This window comes from Hibiscus syriacus, unplaced genomic scaffold, assembly GCF_006381635.1.
Source record: "Hibiscus syriacus cultivar Baekdansim isolate YM2019G1 unplaced genomic scaffold, ASM638163v2 tig00116958_pilon, whole genome shotgun sequence".
Lineage (NCBI taxonomy): Eukaryota > Viridiplantae > Streptophyta > Magnoliopsida > Malvales > Malvaceae > Hibiscus > Hibiscus syriacus.
In genome coordinates this window covers 424,773-444,902 of record NW_024063484.1, presented here as the reverse complement: position 1 = coordinate 444,902, position 20,130 = coordinate 424,773, and the positions used below count along the sequence as shown (strand labels likewise).

Below are 20,130 nucleotides of genomic sequence, written 5' to 3'. Positions count from 1 at the left end.
CTGCATTCCTCAAGAGTCCCCTCCAATCGTTCAGAGGCCCCTATCATCCCTCAAGAGTCCCCCCCACCGTTCAAGAGGCCACTATCATCGTTGAAGAGGTCCTTCCCACCATTCCAGAGCCCGATTCACATGGGGTATATATCAAATTATGAGAAACCCCCACCGTTGCCGTACATGATGGATGAGAGTTGGCTCTCGTATGGTTACCGGCTGTACCCTTCCGGTATCTGAAGTGGAAGGAGACCAACTACCGGAAACACCGGAAACAATTCTGGATAATACCCTTTGGGCTAAGACCGCAGTTGATTTTTATCTACATGAGCGGAGCCAAGGGTGTTACACTGACATAAGCAAACTCAACGATGAGATGTATTTGTTGCTTAATCGGTCTTGGTGGGGTGTGTTATTAGGGGTTGAAGACAGTGGCTATTTCGATGGGGAGGTAAGTCTTATATTTGACTTATATATGATTTTGATTAATTTTTTTAAAAATTAATGTAATTCACTAATATATGTCTTTTCTTGTAAAACAACATATCGATGTGTGGGTGTCACGTCTTCTAATAATAAGGAAGCTTAGGAAAAATAAAAAAAATTCGCGATATACAATAATGCCGGCGGCTTTTCACGCAGTTCACTTTAAGAATCAACGAGATGAATCATTTCGTTGGGCAACGGACAAGCTAAACTTTATCCTGCATGGTGGGAGGTCGATAAGGTTAGTGTTTATTTTTTAAATTTTTTAAAAGTGTTCATAAATAAGTGCGCAAATAAATGAATTATTACTTATGATTGTAGGTGTTTATCCCTGTTTTGGAACGTCGTCATTGGCTTCTCGTCCAACTTCAGCTCCCATCCCTGAAGATAATAGTATATAACAGCATGATAAATTACATATCACTGTCTGATTTGAGAGATATTATCAAGGGTTGGAGCTCTCATTTGGTAAATTCTTGGATGGATTAATTATTGGACTCATTCTGGACACAATAAGCCAAAGAAGTTCAATGTCACAGTTGTCAGAGACGAGACCGTGCCACAACAATCGTCGGGAGCCAGAGGGGATTGTGGTCCTCTCGTATGCATGTTCTTGGCGCGTTTGACGACGGGAAGCACAGAGTTTCTACCTCCCACCGATAGAGATAGAGCTGCAGTAGGCTTGTGGTTTCGGCATTATATGGCTAGAGCGATATATTCTAGACGCTGCCTACCTGCATCCGCGTTATGAAAGTATCCATTGTTAATTGGTAAGTCAAATGCAAGTTTTGTTAACATATATACTCCTTTTGGTTTGAAAATGTTTGGTTAAGTACCTATAATTCATAATTTGCTGTTTGTAGGTTTAGATGTGTAGGAAGTCTTGTTTGAGCAAATGTTTGGTTTTTGCAGGTTAATCCTTAAGTGAGTGCGTGAAATGGATGTACGGGTGCAAAAGTTGATTCATTGATTCAATAATTGATGAGGAAATAAGAATTATTATTATTTTTGATTGTTTAATTGATTTAAAAAATGATTTGTAAATGTTGATTTGTTTAATTGGTGTGTACATAATTCTTATTTGTGCTTGTTTAATTGATTGAAATGTAATAGTTGATTTGTTGATTTTCAATCTGCATTATGTTGAAGGCAAAACAGACTATCGCAACACGAAACTGATTATCGCAATGAGAAAATCGCAATGCGAAATGAAAATCGCAATGCGAAATGAAAATCGCAACGAGAAAATCGCAATGCGATTTTCATTTCGTATTGCGATTTTCTAGTTGCGATAGCCATTTTCGCGTTATGATTTTTCATTTCGAATTGCGATAGCCATTTTCGCGTTGCGATAGCCATTTTTGCGTTGCGATTTCCCCGTTGCGATAGTCAAATGAATGTCTAATAAGTGATAACAACTGAACAGATCATAGCAATGTTCAAACTCAAGTTACTAATACATGCCTAACTGAAATGTTAAAAGTGACACATAAAATACACATAATACAACGTTTGCATTTAAAAATCACCTAAGTTAACAGTCCCAAAAGGTGAAGCCGGTTGTGATTGGGATTTTGAAGATGATTGCGATTTTCAGAATCTCATTGCGAAAGTCAGAATCTCGTTGCGATTTTGTATTATCTCGTTGCGATAGTCAGTATCGCATTGCGATTTTCCAAATTCGCATTGCGATTTACTTATTCGCATTGCGAATTAGGAAAATCGCAACGCGATACTTACTTTTGCAACGAGATAATACAGAATCGCAATGCGATTTTCAAAGTTCGCAATAGGTTTTAGTTTCGCAACACAAATATTTTGTGTATATATCTACGCAGAAGCAATAACTCATAACCTAAATCCGATAGATTTGTGTTTTGGAGGGTCATAGGAGAATGTTCATGGTGTTTACAATATATGCCTTTACCTATGAATCTTCAACTAAAACTGTCATTAAAAAAGTTAACTTATGAAACTCTAATGTTACGTTTTTCAAAGAAATTGAATTTAGAGCCCCTAAGTGGATTTAGGCTATCTTATTAGAAATGGTAAAGTTTATTTGTTAACGACAATGAAGATGTTGAACGATTCATTGCTTACATTAGTGTTTCAAGTAATGATGTTTGTATGTTGAACCTAGAAGTAGTATGTTGGGTCAGTAGCGGGTAGTAATCAACTAAGTTTTTCTCAAAACCCACAACCTTTCTCTAATCCAAATCCCAATCAACTTTCAGCACCAAATTCTGGTTTTCGTATTGACCAATTAGACGATGATGAGCCAACAGAAAAAATTGTGAGTACTAGTCAGTATTCGAAATTTGATCTTGGTCAATACCGGACTTGATATTGGTCAATACTCGGATTTTGATGTGTTTCAGAAGAAGAAACAGACCCTGCGTGTAATGATTTGATATGGTCAATACCCAAATTTTTGATGATGAAATAACCGTTGCGAGGAAGATGTTGTTGATGATAATGAGGAGGAAGTTACGACTGTGAATGAACATGTTGAACATCCATTCTGTAATTCATATAATCCTGAAGAAGAAAAAGAAGAAGAAAAAGTCCCCGAAGAAAAGAAAATGCCACGGGAGTATAACTGGAATAGCCAGAATTACTTCAGATACCGGAAGAAGAGTTGGTAAAGAAAAACAATGATTGTTACACAAAAGTTATTCGTATCAAGAAAGATGATTGTTTTGATACAAAGGAATACTTGAAGATAGCTTTGTATACGAAATGTGTGGAAGATGGCTATCAAACTAAAAGTTAACAAATCAAGCAAAAGATCGTTTCGAAACAAGGTGTATGATGACAAAAATGTACGTGGCGTATGATTGCAAAGAGGATAAAGATTGCGAAATATTTCAAGTTAGGACTTTTATTGATAAACATACATGTTCAAGAACCCAAGTTTTCCTCACCATAGACAGGCAAACAAAAAGGTGTTGGGTGGTTTTCTGGCTGAGTTAATGTTTTTGAATGGCAGGGTATATCGGGGACATGAAATTATGACTGACATGAATGCTCGGTTCAAGATTAGTATATCATTCTCAAGCTTGGAGAGTCAAATGTTATGCCTTGGAATTGTTGAGGGGGTCGCCAGAAGCATCGTTTGCCCAACTGCCGGCTTATTGTCACATTTAAAGCTGAAAAATCCTGGGTCGGTAACTCATATCAAAACAGATAGAGATGGACGCTTTGAGTTGCTGTTTATCGCCATTGGTGCTGCGGTTAGTAAATCAATAATTTTGTTGACTCATTTTTGTTAGTTACATGCATTTCACATTTAAATGATTATATTTCTTGTGTATATTATTTTGTAGATTCGTTCGTTTATTACTTGCATGCGCCCAGTTATTATAGTTGACGGAGCACATTTGAAAGGTCGATACCTTGGAGTAAACTTATTATCAGTAGCCATGGATGCTAACAATGGGATATTGCCAATAGCTTACGGGGTTGGCAAATCTGAAACCTCTGATTCATGGACATGGTTTATGGGGCATCTTAGGGATTATATAGGTCTTATTAGCAATCTGACAATCATATCCGATAGGGCAAACTCAATTGACAACGCTGTTAGAAGGTGTTTCCCAGATGCTTTTCATGGACTTTGTGGTGTTTATTTGTATAGAAATCTAAAATCAAGGTCTGCTGGTATAAAAAAGCACAAATGGACATACTGGAATGCTGTAAAAGCTTATCGGGAAGTGGATTTCAATAAGCATATAAACTGTTTAAGACGTGTTTTGCCTCAGTGTGCTCAAACACTAGAAGATGTCGGGTTTGAAAGATGGTCAAAAGTACATCAACTTGGAGCAAGATATGGTTTGAAAAACCCGACGTAAAGCATCCACCTTATCGGTCCGCTAAATAATTAAATACAAATATCAGTAAATAAACAGACATGATATTTAAACAGTGAAAACAAAGACAAATATATTTCAAACTTTCAACCAAAAGACAAAACAAAGACAAATACTAACTTCACAGTGTTAAAGAATACACAGTTTAGCAGAATTGGCAGCAACCGAATAAATTTACTTCAACCAAAAGATAAAACAAAAAGACAAATACTAACTTCACAGTGTTAATAAACAGTTTAGCAGTATTGGCAGCAACCGAATAAATTTACTAAGCAATCTAAGTGAAATGGTTAATTTAAGTGAAATTACGAGTAAATTTATCATCAAGTTAAATATGGAAAATCTTAAACTTACCTCATTGCGTAGAGTATGAACCTCATTCTGCAACGATACTACCATCTCACGTAGAGCGGTAACCTCACCACGTAAAGTAGACACCTCCACACGCCATGCACCATCGTTATCGCGTAGAGTACCGATCTCCTCACGCAAGGCATTGACCTCATCACGTAACTCCCTTGACTCATCCCGTGGATGTGGAGAACAGGGAGATAGAAGTCGTGGCATCTTTGTCGGTCGCCTATCATGAGGTGATGGTGGAGAAGAGGCTCGATGATGTGACGGGATAGGTGATGGCTCTCGTTGTAGAGGTGTATAGTCGGGTCGATCAGGTGATGGCTCTGGGTGAGGTGATGGCTCTCGAAGTGGAGGAAGTGGAGGCTGCTCATCATTCGTGCCATCAAGAAAACGCTGACTAGCTTGCCACCAATCAGTGGCAAGCTCAGCCTCCGTGGGTGTCAGTCTCATTAAATGGAATGTTGGCCTCATAAAAATATAAAAACTCAAACAAAGTTAAACGTCTACTATTAATAACTTGTTTATATATGATAGTATTTGTGTTAACTTACATTATTTATTGTCGCATATGGTATTAAGTCTTCCCAATCCAACAGACGTTTCCTCTTCCAGGAAATAGCCCTGGGAATATCATTTGAAGTTTTTATTGCATAAGTCTTCATGGCGGGAAATGCCTCGAATATCCAAATCTACAAACAATATAATAACAAACATTATTAATTGTTAAATAATTAATTATAATTTTGAAAAAATTATATAGAAATTCTTACCTTAAAGGCCCAAACAAAGCCTGACAAAGTGTATTTCGACCCATCGCCCCGCAAACTTTTACGGTCATCAAAGGCAGACGACAACTTAGTCCAGGTAGCTTTCCATATATACGAACCCCACGGAAACAGATTCCATGCATTTAGGTCCTCTACCAATAATATTAGCTCCTAAGGAATAGGTTGTCTGGCCTCTCTGCCTAAAAAGCCGGCATACAAAAGTAGTAGAAGGCATACTCGGACAACAACGACGTCATTCATCCGAGTAAAACCATCTTTCTTATTAAACAATTTCTTCATGTCGTCGACGTGTAAGTTCGGCTTCTCTATTGACTCATCAGGAAAAACCCTGGATAACCATGATGGGCGGGTGATATGACGAGTGTACCGGTCTACATCATCGTGTCCGAATCGTAGACCAGTGATTAAGCAGAACTCCTTCCCGCCCAAAACAAGTATACGCCGGTGGAAAATGAAACCATATCTCTTCCTCACCACGTTGTATACTGTCGGGTAGATCGCTAGTCATAGTCTGAAGCCACGAATGGGTCAAATTAGCATCTCCACGTCATAGTCTGAAGCCACGAATGGGTCAAATTAGCATCTCCACCCGGATGTTGTACTCTCAGCCATGGCCCGAAGCAGGTTTCCTCAAACAATTTTCTTTGTGCAGGTGAAAGCTTCGAAGCAATTATAGTGGCTAGGCTAACTTTATTCCTTAATGTCAATGAAGCCGAAAAAAAAAAATTTCTACAAAACAATAAACATACCAAGTTAGATATACCAAAACTACACTGTCAAGATATACCAAAAACAATAAACATAAATAGTAGTTTATTCTTGAAACTAAAATTTGCAACACTGTTTTGTTTTTGGTTGAAATGAAAATCGCAACGAGATAATGAGAATCGCAACGCGGAAATGACTATCGCAACGAGAGAATCGCAACGCGAAATGACTATCGCAACGCGAAATGAAAATCGCAACGAGAGAATCGCAACGCGAAATGAAATCGCAATGCGATTTTTATTTCGCGTTGCGATTCTCTCGTTGCGATAGTTATTTCCGCGTTGCGATTTTCATTCTCGAAACTATTCTTCTTCTGCATTACTTCAACCAAAAGACAAAACAAAGACACATACTAACTTCACATGCTAAACAGTTTAGCAGTATTGGCAGCAATCGAATGAATTTAATAAGAAATCTAAGTGAAAGGTTAATCTATTATTGAAATTACCAGTAAACTTATCATCAATCTCAATATGAAAAACCTAAAATAATGCAAAATTTTCAACAACAAAAAAAAACTAACCCTCGGAGGTTGATTTTCCATTTCTGAATGATTGTGAGGGATTTTTGACTGTGAATGGTTGTGAGGGATTTCGTCGGTAATGGGGACGGAAATCTTCGGAGATGGGGACGGATTTCGCCGTAGAAAGTGAGAGATGGAGATGGGACTGAGTGTTGTGATTTTAGGTTTGAGGTTATGAGTTGCGATTACTGTGGACGGTTCAGTTTCCGATTTATTAAGAAAAAATTCGTGTTTGGAATTTGAAAAAAAATACGCGTTAATACGAATGGCGCTATGTAAATCGCATTGCGATAGTAAGATTCGCATTGCAATTTACGTATTCGCATTGCGATTTTCCTAATTCGCATTGCGATTTACTTAATCGCGTTGCGATTTACGTACTCGCATTGCGAATTATGAAAATCGCAACGCGAATACGTAAATCGCAATGCGAATTAGGAAAATTGCATTGCGATAGTCAGTATCGCATTGCGATTTTCCAAATTCGCATTGCGATTTACTTATTCGCATTGCGAATTGGGAAAATCGTAACGCGAAATTGGAAAATCGCATTGCGATAGTCATAACCGCGTTGCGAATCTGGAAACTGATTTGCGATAATGGAGATCGCGTTGCGAATTAGCGATCGCATTGCGATTTTGTTGGTCATTTTGGCAAATCCGGAAAAAGTTGGTTAAAATCGTATATTATATGAGATTTTTGGTCACTGAGGTTATTTTCTCTATAAATTAACAAGTGGCAGTGGCGTTTATTAATAATACCGGTCGATACAAAATAAATATAAAAATATGTAAGGTGATATTTTTTTATGTAAATAGAAATTATTAATTTTATTAAAGATTAAATATTTAAAATTATAATAAAAATTTTATAATGATAAGCGTAAATCAAAAAAAGAACGAACATATTTTTATATAATCATTACACAAGAAATTAATTATTTGAGATCATATAATACTCATACAAGGAAAATGTTAAAAATTCGAACAAAAGATCGATACGAACATATCTGACTGCATCGTAAACAAATCACAACAAATGATGAAACTATTGAAAAGACCATCAACAACCGTAAATCAGAGTCGAGTGTCGTGAGACGACTATCTTCGAACGCAAACCGTGTATCCAAATACAATCTGAGAGTTCAAAGCGGAGAAGATCAGCAAGATAATCAAATAGTTTCATCTTGATCAGTCGATGCGATGTCAAATCCAACTCATCAAAAATTAAACAAAAAGAACGATCAAACGGCAAATAGAAAAGATCGAAAACGTGTCAAAAGAAATAAAAATGTGTCATAAAAATATAGAAATATATATCATAAAAATAGAATTATTAAAATCTAAAATATAATAATAAAAAAATTGACAGCCACCAAATCAACACTAAGGTTGATGTTGTTGTTTGTTAACAAAGATGAAAAATAAAAGAACAAACCAACTGCGCTAAAAAAATTAATAATATAAAATATATATTTTATATAAACGTATATTATAAAAAAGTATTATCAAATAAACTTTTTAATTAAATTTATTTTATTTGTAACATCAAAAGTTTAAATTTTAAATATTATTTTAGAGACATTACATATCATCAGACTCCTTGTCCATATAGGATAATAAGAAAAATGATTTTCTCATATATCATATTATTTTCTGAATTAAGTCAATGCAACAGAGTTAATGGGAAGTCACAATATTATTTTCGTGCGCCTTCAATTTTGTAGAGTAGAAAAAAATGGTGAAAACGTGGAGCAATTTTGAAGTATTTTTAGAAGTCATATAGAACTCTATGTATCTTCTAAAAATACTGTGGCAAACATCCTAATCTAGGAAATAATCGATGAGTAGAACATTTGGGGATTTTTTTTTCAAACACGCTATTAGAACTATTTTCCCACATATAATCCTATTAGCTAATACAAGTTATTCTTATTAATATCTCAAGTTATTTTCATATTTCATATTTTTTTCTTCTATTTTTTCATATAGCATTTTGTTTTTTCTTTATTTTTTTAATGACATATTTTCCTTTTTTCCCTTTTGGCACGTTTCAGTTGTTTAAAAATATTATTTATATTAAAAATATAATTTCACTAAAATTACAAAAAAAATTCCTAACCCTAATTTTATTTCCCCTTTCCCACATCAGTCGTTGTTGCACTTTTTATCTGCTTTGCTGGTAACCACTGTCGTCACCTTTTCCATGAATGGATGTTTAGTTAAAAATTAGGTATGAATAGAGGTTTAAGGTTAAAAAATTAGGGATTTAAAATTTAATTTTCTCGTTGTCATGAATGGAGGTTCGGTCGATAGTAATGTCAATGATGATGAGGTTTGGTCAGGTGACTGTTCATCGTCAATAACAACAGCAAAAGATGACGGCTAACATGAGTAAAGATTTTTGGAATTAAAATTTTTAAAGTTGAGATTTTTTAAAAGATTTAAGAAAAATTTAAGTTTTTTTATAATTATAATTTTTTTATTTAAAAAAAATCAAAATTTTATAAACCAATGTTTTTTCTTTTAACAACCATGACGAACGAGGCACCTAAATGTTAATCTTAGTAACATTAGACATTTAAATTTACAGAAAAAAATTGGCACACCAAATAAAAAATATATAATTTGAAAAATATTTTATATTAAACTTTAATATTATTATAAAATTTATTTATACATAGTTAAAAAAAACAATTTCTGTAATTGGTGTCGTGTATAGGCGTCTCTTGTGCTTTTAAGCGATATGATTACTGATTGAACGTTGAGGAACTAAGTGTGACTCAAACCATCAGCAGCAAATTTCTTATCCTTTCCCCCAATACATAAATGGAAATGAAAAAGAAACAATGGGGAAATGGCCTAATCGTCTTCAAACGCCATTTTTGAAATCCAATGTAAAGAAAAAAATATATTTAATTTGTCTTTTTTCGAGATCCAGATGCCCCAGGCACACAAGTTATCGAAATGGAACATCCAAAAATGTTGCCGAAACATGTAAACGTTCTCCCTTTGCCGCGGGGATTTCTTCCATCATTCATAGCGTTTTTCATCGACGGAACCCCACTCGACGTGTAACTCGAAAGCTCCCCTCCGTCGTACAATGGCGGCAGTCGGTTCTCCACCTTCCCAGTTTCGACTGAAGCCCTTCGATGCTTTCGTCTAAACTCCACTCGTCCGCCACTGAACTCCCCGTCTCTTCCATCCTGTTATACTGTAGGTTTCTAGCCACCGCCGCCGCCACTTCCGAAGGCGACGGACCCAGTTCTGAATCCGTCCATATTATCGACCCACCAAGTTTTTTCGGTGCCCCGGTATCCAAGCCGGTGGTGTTTTCAACCCAAGTTTCGCCCCGTTGCCGCGTTTTTCTCTGTATTTTTATCAAACACGTAGTTCACCATTGAACTCTCTCTTGAAGTGATCTTGTGGTTGTTTTTTTCAGTACCGTTCACAATCGAACTGGATTTTCCCTTGGTGGGAATTTTATGAGACGTGTAATTTACCATTGAACTCCCTCTTGAAGCAATCTTATTGTTGGCTTTTCCCGTTTCAGGGTCTTTAACCATTGATCCACCAATTACAATGGATGATCCTTTAGGCTTTAAATCTGATTCCAAAACGGAACTCGAATCACTCTTGGTTCGTCGAAGCTCGGGTTTGAGCAATCCGTTAAGTAATTGCTGATAGTTATTGCTTTTGTTTGTGCTTGAAACAGGATTGACGCCGGCGTTTTGAAACGGATCTTCTTCGCCCATTAAATGTCGGTATCCGACCGCCGACGACCCCATTTGCCAATACAACGGCATGCTCCTCATCGTATTATCAAGCAACGCCACCCCAATGTTCAAAATCCCTTGGGGTCGACCCGACGGTCGCCAAACCTGAAGAGCGACGAACTGCATCCCTAGTTCGATTTCTTGTCGGTGGCGCCGTTGAGAATCCGGCTGAATAAGGTTCCCGACGATGGCTTGGACGGAGCCGACATGGATGTCACGGAACCAATGCACGGCGTAGATTTCGATCATGACAGCCGACGTATCACGTTGGAGGAAACTCATTGTTGACACGGAAAACAAACTTGTCGTTCCATGTGGGATTGGTGTGGCCTTGGGTATCGATTCGCGTGGAGAGTTTTCGATCGGAATGAACCCAGGCCACCGCGTAAGTTTTCATCTTACGTCGACAAACGGGCTCCAAATCCTGGGCGGAAATCATATTGATTTCCAGCAGCTGGAATGGCGCCGAAACGCTCATATTTCCGGCCAAAAAGAAAAAGAAAAAAATGCTGCTGATGTCGAGGTGTTTGTTGTTCTTCTTTTTGGTCACTAACGGTGTTTATTGGTGACCAAAAAGAGAAAGATGGTGGAAGCGGACTTTGGACGACAACGAGATAATCAAGGAAATTCCGAGGGAGAGGAATGAAACATTGACAGCATGTGGAAATGGTGTGGTTTTACTATTAGAAGATGAAACCGTTGCTTTTGCTATTCATATATGCCTTCTCTATTATACCTATATAAAAATGGACGTTTTGACTCACACAATTTCCTTCTTTAGGACTACAAATTAAGTTATACAAGGAGAAATTATTTTATGATTCATGGAACTTTTTCATAACGTGGTCTCAACTACTTAAAAAATTTCACATCAATATTTTTTATGTCATTTACATATTTCTAAATCAATTTCCTCATTAATACATATTAAAAATTAATAGGAATTACTTTTAGAATCTTCGTTAATGGAATTGTTTTTAGAATCTTCATTTTAAAAAGAGACTTGTGTTATAGTTCATTTCTGTTTTATATTACCGGGGCAAACACAGTTGATTTGGAAATCGGGGTGTTTCTTAGCCAGTATCCTTGCGTAGACGTTCATGGCGGTTTTCGAGACCGACCAAAAGAGTGGGCCAACCGCTTCTAATGAACCTTCCTTGAAGTTATTCACAAATATTCTCAACAGTGTCTTTTGTAAGGTTCTCAGCATCTCCCATGTCTGCTTTAGCCCATTCATTGATATATTCTGAAACACAACACAAGTTTGTTGTTTGTCTCGGTTAAAAAGCACTAATCAAAGCTGTCGCTAATGATTATTGCATCTCCATTAAGTATATGTTTAACTGAGGCAGAGATGTTTATAATTATCGGTGAATCAAATAATTGGAGAAGGGGAGAAGTGTTTCACACATTCTTTTGACTCCATAATAGTTTGTTTTGAGGCATTCATCGGATGACTCGTTTGTATCCATCAATATTTCACTCCAGTTTACTGCAGCAAAAAGTTGTATCAAGGGACAATAAATGTAATGTTTTGTTTGATGTAACACATGATTTTCCCAGAATGATGGCCAAATGCCAATGAAATCATAGTAAATATTACCTTGTCAAGAACAACAACTTTTACAACATTTTCATCTGTAAATTCAGCTATTCCATAATTATTCACCTAATATTTTTTGCTCAGCAATTAAAGATTTTATTTATTGAAATTTATATTCCGATGCTTCATTCAAAACTTCCCTAAAAACCGTTGCTTTTGCTATCATATATGCTTCTCTATTATACCTATATAAAAAATGGACGTTTTGACTCACACAATTTCCTTCTTTAGGACTACAAATTAAGTTATACAAGGAGAAATTATTTTATGATTCATGGAACTTTTCATAACGTGGTCTCAACTACTTAAAAAATTTCACATCAATATTTTTTATGTCATTTACATATTTCTAAATCAATTTCCTCATTAATACATATTAAAATTAATAGGAATTACTTTTAGAATCTTCGTTAATGGAATTGTTTTTAGAATCTTCATTTTAAAAAGAGACTTGTGTTATAGTTCATTTCTGTTTTATATTACCGGGGTAAACACAGTTGATTTGGAAATCGGGGTGTTTCTTAGCCAGTATCCTTGCGTAGACGTTCATGGCGGTTTTCGAGACCGACCAAAAGAGTGGGCCAACCGCTTCTAATGAACCTTCCTTGAAGTTATTCACAAATATTCTCAACACTGTCTTTTGTAAGGTTCTCAGATCTCCCATGTCTGCTTTAGCCCATTCATTGATATTCTGAAACACAAACAGTTTGTTGTTTGTCTCGGTTAAAAAGCACTATCAAAGCTGTCGCTAATGATTATTGCATCTCCATTAAGTATATGTTTAAACTGAGGCAGAGATGTTTATAATTATCGGTGAATCAAATAATGGAGAAGGGGAGAAGTGTTTTCACACATTCTTTGACTCCATAATAGTTTGTTTTGAGGCATTCATCGGATGACTCGTTTGTATCCATCAATATTTCACTCCAGTTTACTGCAGCAAAAAGTTGTATCAAGGGACAATAAATGTAATGTTTTGTTTGATGTAACACATGATTTTCCCAGAATGATGGCCAAATGCCAATGAAATCATAGTAAATATTACCTTGTCAAGAACAACAACTTTTACAACATTTTCATCTGTAAATTCAGCTATTCCAGAATTATTCACCTAATATTTTTTGCTCAGCAATTAAAGATTTTATTTATTGAAATTTATATTCCGATGCTTCATTCAAAACTTCCCTAAACCTAAATGGTAAAAAAAGTACACCATAGCAAGGCTTGAATACAAAATAGCAAACATCATCCCTGATAAAAAACCTCCAGAATTATTCACCTAATATTTTTTGCTCAGCAATTAAAGATTTTATTTATTGAAATTTATATTCCGATGCTTCATTCAAAACTTCCCTAAACCTAAATGGTAAAAAAAGTACACCATAGCAAGGCTTGAATACAAAATAGCAAACATCATCCCTGATAAAAAACCATCGCAGTTCCAAAGCACTCCTGGGAACAATCCTACAAGCATAAAAATTATAAGCATTTAGTTCCCACCAAGCGTTAAACAACATAGTTCGAAACAAACCTTGTTTCGCGAGATGGAACGCTAATCCATTTCTCTTTCACACCTGGATTATTTATCTTGATAATCTATTAATCTCGTCAAATAGATCCCACCATCGTCAGGGCCTCAAGCCCTCAATGACAGATTTTCAATCCAATTCAACACTATTTGAAAATCTGATTCAATAATCAAGTTCATTTTTTTAAACCATCCAGCTTCCTTGAATATCTCCGACACCGTTTTTATTGCAACCAATTCTGCAAAGTCGAAGTTCACTATATCAACGGGACCTGAAAAAGTCTCTCTCACATCAACCTTATACGATCTCAAGACTCCCCCACAACCTGCTGAAGAGTCATTAAAAGCATCATCTACATTAAACTTCACATAACCTTCTACCGGTGGAATCCAATCAATTTGGGGCTTTGGCAATATGATCTAAACATATTGAAATTCGTCTGTTTACTTTCACCTTATGTCTCAAATGCACTCGTTTGTATATAGTGGTGTTTAAATAGTTAATTCCATCACCGACTAAATTGAATAAGTCAAAATAGAATATCTCAAAAAAAATTCTTTTAATCATTTATCAAATCGATTTTTTAAAAAAAATTATTAACATTATCAAATAAAATTCAGTTAATTCAATCGGTAATCAAAGTGGCCTAAATTTTTTAGTTAGATTAATTTGAGTTTAAATAGAAGTACCTTTTTTATTTTGGTTAAAGTTCGACTGGATCTTAGAGTTTAGTGTGCTTAAAAGATTATTGGGTCTTAATTTTTGGTTTAGGATTGCCCCTTAGCCTGGAAAACTTAAATTTAATGTAGACGCAGCAGTTTAAGGTAGCTTCGGCATGGCTGGTATTGGTTGTGTCCTTCACGATCATAACAATCTTTTATTCTTAAAACCACTTTTAATTTATTATATAAACTAACGTTTGAATTTATTTATATTTTAAAATTAATAATTTTTATTTTATATCAATATATATATTTATATTTATAACCTATGATGATATGTGTATTCCTTCATAACTTTATTAACTAGTGGACAACTACCAAGTCGACGTAATTGTTTGAATGCATAATTTTTAAGGAGAATAATATTTCTCTTATCAAAAAAATTCACTTAATGAGTTTAAATTAATATAATATATATAGATATTTTATATATATTATATCTCAATTGTTAATTTAATTATGATGATAAAATTGATCAAATAATAATCTAATTAAATAGTTTGTGTTAAAATTTGATTAGTTGTTTAAATGTTATATATCAATTTTAAAAAATTAATTTAAATATTTTTTCTAAATTTATATATATATATATAGTTAAAATAATTCAATATAAATAAATAATTTGATTTATTTCATAATATGAGTATTAGTAAAAAGAAGAAGAAAACTTCACATATTGCACCACGTGTCATGTAAATGACCACCTCGCTGGCTCCAGCAACCTTTATCATTTAGTATGGTCCCAAGAAATTAGGCACACGTTTCTATGACACATCTAAACTTAGACTTATCTCTCTTTCTATTATTTATTTATTTTAATATATGTTTATATATTTTCAATTAATATTTAAATAAATAAATAAAATATCTGTTAGTACATGAGTCCCTCATACAGTCATTTAAAAAAATTAATGTAGTCACCAAATTATTTTTAATTAATAATTAAATTGTTTTAAAATATAAAATTTTAAATTTAGTTGTTAAAAATTAGGTTTAATGGTACGTGAGTCTCTCAAATAGTCAAACTTTTTTTTATAAAAAAACTTAATGTACATTATTGAATTATATTTGCACTCAATGTAGCTTTCAAATTAAAAAAAATTAATGTGATCATTTGATTAATGATTTCTTCGTTGATCATCACGATGCTAACGTGATAATCCACATAAATTGATGACGTGATTGATAGATAAAACTAATTTTTTTGAATTCGAGGGAGAATTTGATTTTTTTTAAAAAGATTCAAGGATTTATTTAAATTATGAGAAAAAATAAAATATTTTAAATTTTAAATTAAAATATAAAATATTAAAAAAAATAAATATAGAATACCAAAAATAAAAATTAAATTATTAAAAATTTAAATATGTATTAAAAATACTACATCAAAAACTATAAAATAATAAATTATTAAAAATTAAAATATTATAAAAACATATATTATACGTCTTGTTTTAGATCTTTGTGAAATGTGCGTGTCATATATTCTGCTATGCTTGATATTTTATCATTGAGAACATTTGATACTTTTCCTTTTAGTCTCATATTTTTTATGCTTAGATCGAAGTTGTTGATTCATGAGATATTTTGATTTCTTTCCATAACAAACACTGCATAAAATTGTTTTATAATATTTCATTTTATTGAAGTTTGTGGGCATGATCATTTTTCGTATATGTTTAGTTAATATGAATAGTGATTTTCGTATTTTTAATATATATTCTTAATTCTTTTAGTAATTTAATTTAATTTAATTTAATTTAATTTTTAATTATTTTATATTTAAAATGTTTTTTTTATTTTTTCTAAAAATTAATTAAGCTCTTGAACTATTTAAAAAATCAACTTAACTCTTGAACTCGATCAAAAAATCAATTTAGCTCATTAATCACATTATCAACTATCATGAACTGTTAAATCAACACTATTAATTATCATGTCAACATCATGAAGTGCTACATTAATATTATAACGGTCCACGATTAAAACCATTCGTCAAAAAGTCAAATTAATTTTTTTTTGAGTTTAAGGTCAATTGAGTGTAAAATTAGTTTGAGAGTCATATTATTTTTTTAAAAAAAAGTTTGAAAGCCTCACCTACCATTAATCTAATCATTTTCAACTGAAACGTAATAGAAATTAAAAATGTATTTTAAAAAAGTTTAAGATTTTCTTCAAATTATAAAATTTATAAAATATTTTTTCAGTTAAATAATATACGTGGGATCAAAAAATTAGGAAAATACAGTAGCGAGAAAAAAATGTAATATAGGAAAAAATGTCCACAAGTGGGGCTATCATCTCTTTCCCATTACTATCAACTATTTTCCCCCCTTTGTAGCATGAGAGAGCCTCTTTTTTTTTCTTTCAAATTAGTTTCCATTATCTAGACTAGCGGTTCAATAATAATTGATCTGATTAGGTTGGCAGTTGGGTTCGTTGATCTTTTTTTTTTTAGATTCAACAACAATAAATTAAATGGTAAACTTCATGTGAGAATGCTTTAATGAAGTTTACTCAATAAGGAATCACATGCATCTTTCTTTATTCTTTACTTTCTTATCAATTCAACTTCTTTACTTCTTCAGTTTGTAGTTAACTGATAAAATTGTGTTTGCTTTTGTTTTCCCCCTTGGGGTATGTTTAGTTAGGATCAAGGAATGGGATTTTTTAGTAAGAAGTGAGAAAATGATCAAAGATTACTTAAGATTGCAGACATATGCATATGGGGAATTTTCTTTTAATGTATTATTATTGTTGGAAGTCAATTTGAGTTTAGTTTAATCATATTTTTGTTGTTCAACAGCTCACTTGCACAGACATCTAGGCAACGAAAAGATCAGTATTTAAGGTTACTGAAGAAATGCTTCAAAGAAGCTCATCGACCCCAGTTATTGGAAACCTTGTCTTCCCTTCTACCGATGGTTCAAATAAAGATCTTGATGCTACTTACAGGTTACTTCATGGAAAACAGGGGGGAAACCTCAACACCCATTGTCAAGAAAGCCTCAATTTGACATCATTTTCACGTAGTCCATCTCCTGTGTCTCATTCAACGTCAGGGTTGTTTGAATTCGATTCAGAATCACCTAGTTTTTGCCTTACTCGCTTTCGGAGAGCTAAGTCTGAAGGAAGCTTAGAAAGATCAGATTACAGCTCTTGTGGTATAGGTCAGTTTCTTGATACCGGAACATCGAAAGGATCTTTTCATAGGCATCATATAACAATGTTGCATAGTGCACCATCTTTTTCCATATTCAGTGAAGTGGTTGAAGATGGACAAGTAGGGGAGGAGACATTGGAGAGAACGGTTACAATTGGTGAGAGCATTGATGCTGCGGGGAATCCTGATTTCTGCTTCCGGAAGAAGTGTATGGAGTTAATTCAGGAAGAGAAGGAGACGAAAAAAAGGATCAAACCGAATTCAAATTCTTATAAAGATGAAGTTGAACTTGAGCCACCTAGTCCTCCCATATCTGCTGCAGGTCTTGGAATTGATTGTGTTGGCTTTAGTGCCATGGTTGATGGCATTGATTTAAGTTCCATGGAGCTTGATGAGACGGAAGATCCTGAAGAGTTCATAGGCGGGTTGATGAGTACCCCTTGTCATCCTTTGTTCCTAAGGAATTATGCTAAATTCTTGCAGGTGACTATTTGATGTTTGCTGTATATAAAGTAATCTGTTTATGTATGAGATGTGACTGATGAACAAGCTAATCATCAAGATATCCGAAAGTTGATCAAGTTTTAGCATTTTTAGGTGTATTTTAGATCTATCTCAAAGTAGGTTTTACAGAAGATGATCATAGGACCCCATGGGGATTGCTTCATAATGCATAGATAGCTTATGAAACTTGGATTCTTTTTTCCCTTTTTGTTTTCTAGAATAAAAGAACGCTTGGTCTTTCAGTTTTATGGAACATGATTGAATTTCTTCTTACAGTCCAAGGGAGATCTTCAAGGAGCCGAGGACTATTATCATCGAGCAACGCTAGCAGATCCCGAAGATAGCGAAATTCTCATGCAATATGCCAAAATAGTATGGGATCTTCACCATGACAAAGATAGAGCCCTTAGTTACTTTGAACGTGCTGTTCAAGCTTCTTCTCAAGATAGGTCAGTACTTATCTATGCTGGGCAAGTATTTTAAAAATCAGCATTTAATGTCTCACTCAAGCTAATTACTATTGTGCTTCGAAACTTATTGTTTAACTGGCTTGATTTTATTGTCGAAAAGAACAAGGGTAAGACGAACTTACCTACTGGATTTTTGTAGAACTGGTCAGATCCAGATCCCAAGTTTAGTTTGTTCATTTCTTTTTGTTGTTTTCCAGCAATGTCCTTGGAGCATACGCTAGTTTCCTCTGGGAAATAGGGGATGATGGAGAGGAACATGGAGACCAGCAAGAATACCAGAAGGTAGCATTTGGTTCTTCAATTACAGAGGAGCCATTATCATTTCTTATAGAAACTAAAAAATGTGGCATACTGTTAGCAATGCTATAACGGGTCTTACTTTTTCTCAGGTTACAGCAGATGAAATTATCAAGGTATCCAGAAACTTACTACCTGAAGAAACTAAGCCAGCTAACCTATCCATGCACCCTCCAAATCCAGCAGGCTTTGAGGTTCATACTGATATCCAAGATCTTGATATTGAGGATTATTATCGGAGGATGATTCAGGAAAATCCCGGAAACCCTTCGGTTTTAAGCAATTATGCTCGTTTCTTACAACAGGTATAAATTTCTTTCTCTCACTCACATTTTTAGATTCATTTACTTGATATCTGCATGAGTGCATAGGAAATCATAATGCAACAGAGATTTGTATTCATCAACATAAGTGGATGGTTCTCACTTTGACCATCATTTTCACCCTTTATTTGTTAACTGTACTTGGATTGACAGTCTAAAGGAGATCTCGAGGGAGCTGAGGAACTATATTACAAGCCATACAAGCTGACCCCCAGGATGGTGAAACCATGTCACAATATGCCAAATTGGTCTGGGATCTTCGCCATGACCATGACAAAGCTTCACACTACTTTGAGCTAGCAGTTGAAACTAATCCTGGAAATAGGTACTTGGATTCAGTTATTTGAAACTTTACTTTTTAAGAACTCAACTCTAGTTCCATTGTTCTGCAATGCCTTGGAGATCTAAACGGATTTTAGTTATCAATAAAAATTATTATTTTTAAGAGAAATGATTCCATCCACCATCAATGAGTACTCCATAAACGAGATTAGTAAACTGACATTCTTTAATGATTTTAAGAAATGTGGGATCTTTTAATCTCGTTTAAATTTAAAAAATTCATTATCAGGGTATCAGTTACGAGTTGTCTTTAATGATCTACCTAGCAAATTCTTATCCCGTTTTGTCCTTCACAGCAATATTCTTGCAGCATATGCTAGCTTTCTCTGGGAAACAGAAGAATATGAAGATGACAACACAAGGCAAGATCAAATTCAGGTGTCTCTTCAGAATGGAGCTTTGCCTACAAAAAACTCATAAGCCATACACTCTTATGCTTCATAAAAAAGCTTATATTTTAGGTACTATATCAGTAGTTCAATCTCCAATGTTTATCATCTATCAAATAATATAGAAAAAAAACATATATTAATGTTTTTTCTTACATCTTTTTGCTGTTATAGCAATAGCTTCCGTTTCTCAATCTTTTTAATGAGCTTGTTGATTAGATAAATACGTCC

The 20,130-nt window shown here is 34.3% G+C and overlaps 2 protein-coding genes and 1 pseudogene across 3 annotated transcripts; 1 reads left to right on the top strand and 2 right to left on the bottom strand.

Moving 5' to 3' along the window:
- Positions 1–9,638: 9,638 nt before the first annotated feature.
- Positions 9,639–11,247, bottom strand: LOC120189526 (annotated as a pseudogene).
- Positions 11,248–11,720: 473 nt separating this feature from the next.
- Positions 11,721–15,142, bottom strand: LOC120189594. Its single transcript, XM_039192833.1, has 6 exons — positions 15,116–15,142; positions 13,879–14,108; positions 13,573–13,624; positions 13,206–13,271; positions 12,644–12,851; positions 11,721–11,803 (listed from the first exon to the last, which is right to left on the bottom strand). The coding sequence occupies exons 1-6, from the start codon at positions 15,140–15,142 to the stop codon at positions 11,721–11,723; spliced, it is 666 nt and encodes a 221-aa protein (XP_039048764.1).
- Positions 15,143–16,852: 1,710 nt separating this feature from the next.
- On the top strand, positions 16,853–19,871 carry LOC120189481. 2 transcript variants are annotated; one of them, XM_039192757.1, is made up of 6 exons: positions 16,860–18,057; positions 18,355–18,527; positions 18,746–18,833; positions 18,970–19,150; positions 19,322–19,493; positions 19,807–19,871. In XM_039192757.1, exons 1-4 carry the CDS (start codon positions 17,275–17,277, stop codon positions 18,982–18,984), a joined length of 1,059 nt encoding a protein of 352 aa, XP_039048688.1. In that variant the 5' UTR covers positions 16,860–17,274; the 3' UTR covers positions 18,985–19,150; positions 19,322–19,493; positions 19,807–19,871. The 2 variants fall into 2 exon arrangements, with proteins under 2 accessions (XP_039048689.1, XP_039048688.1); XM_039192758.1 differs by lacking the exons at positions 18,746–18,833; positions 18,970–19,150; positions 19,322–19,493; positions 19,807–19,871 and having other exon boundaries at positions 16,853–18,057; positions 18,297–18,441.
- The last annotated feature ends 259 nt before the right edge of the window (positions 19,872–20,130 follow it).

Coding starts and splice junctions, on each gene's coding strand:
- LOC120189594 (XM_039192833.1), bottom strand. CDS start 15,142: ATGATAAAGGTTGCTGGAGCCAGCGAG. Junction 13,625..13,878: donor ATATTCAAGGAAGCTGGATG/GTTTAAAAAAAT, acceptor TTATGCTTGTAG/GATTGTTCCCAGGAGTGCTT. Junction 13,272..13,572: donor GGTTTTTTATCAGGGATGAT/GTTTGCTATTTT, acceptor AAAAAATATTAG/GTGAATAATTCTGGAATAGC.
- LOC120189481 (XM_039192757.1), top strand. CDS start 17,275: ATGCTTCAAAGAAGCTCATCGACCCCAGTTATTGGAAACCTTGTCTTC. Junction 18,058..18,354: donor ATTATGCTAAATTCTTGCAG/GTGACTATTTGA, acceptor TTCTTCTTACAG/TCCAAGGGAGATCTTCAAGG. Junction 18,528..18,745: donor CAAGCTTCTTCTCAAGATAG/GTCAGTACTTAT, acceptor GTTGTTTTCCAG/CAATGTCCTTGGAGCATACG.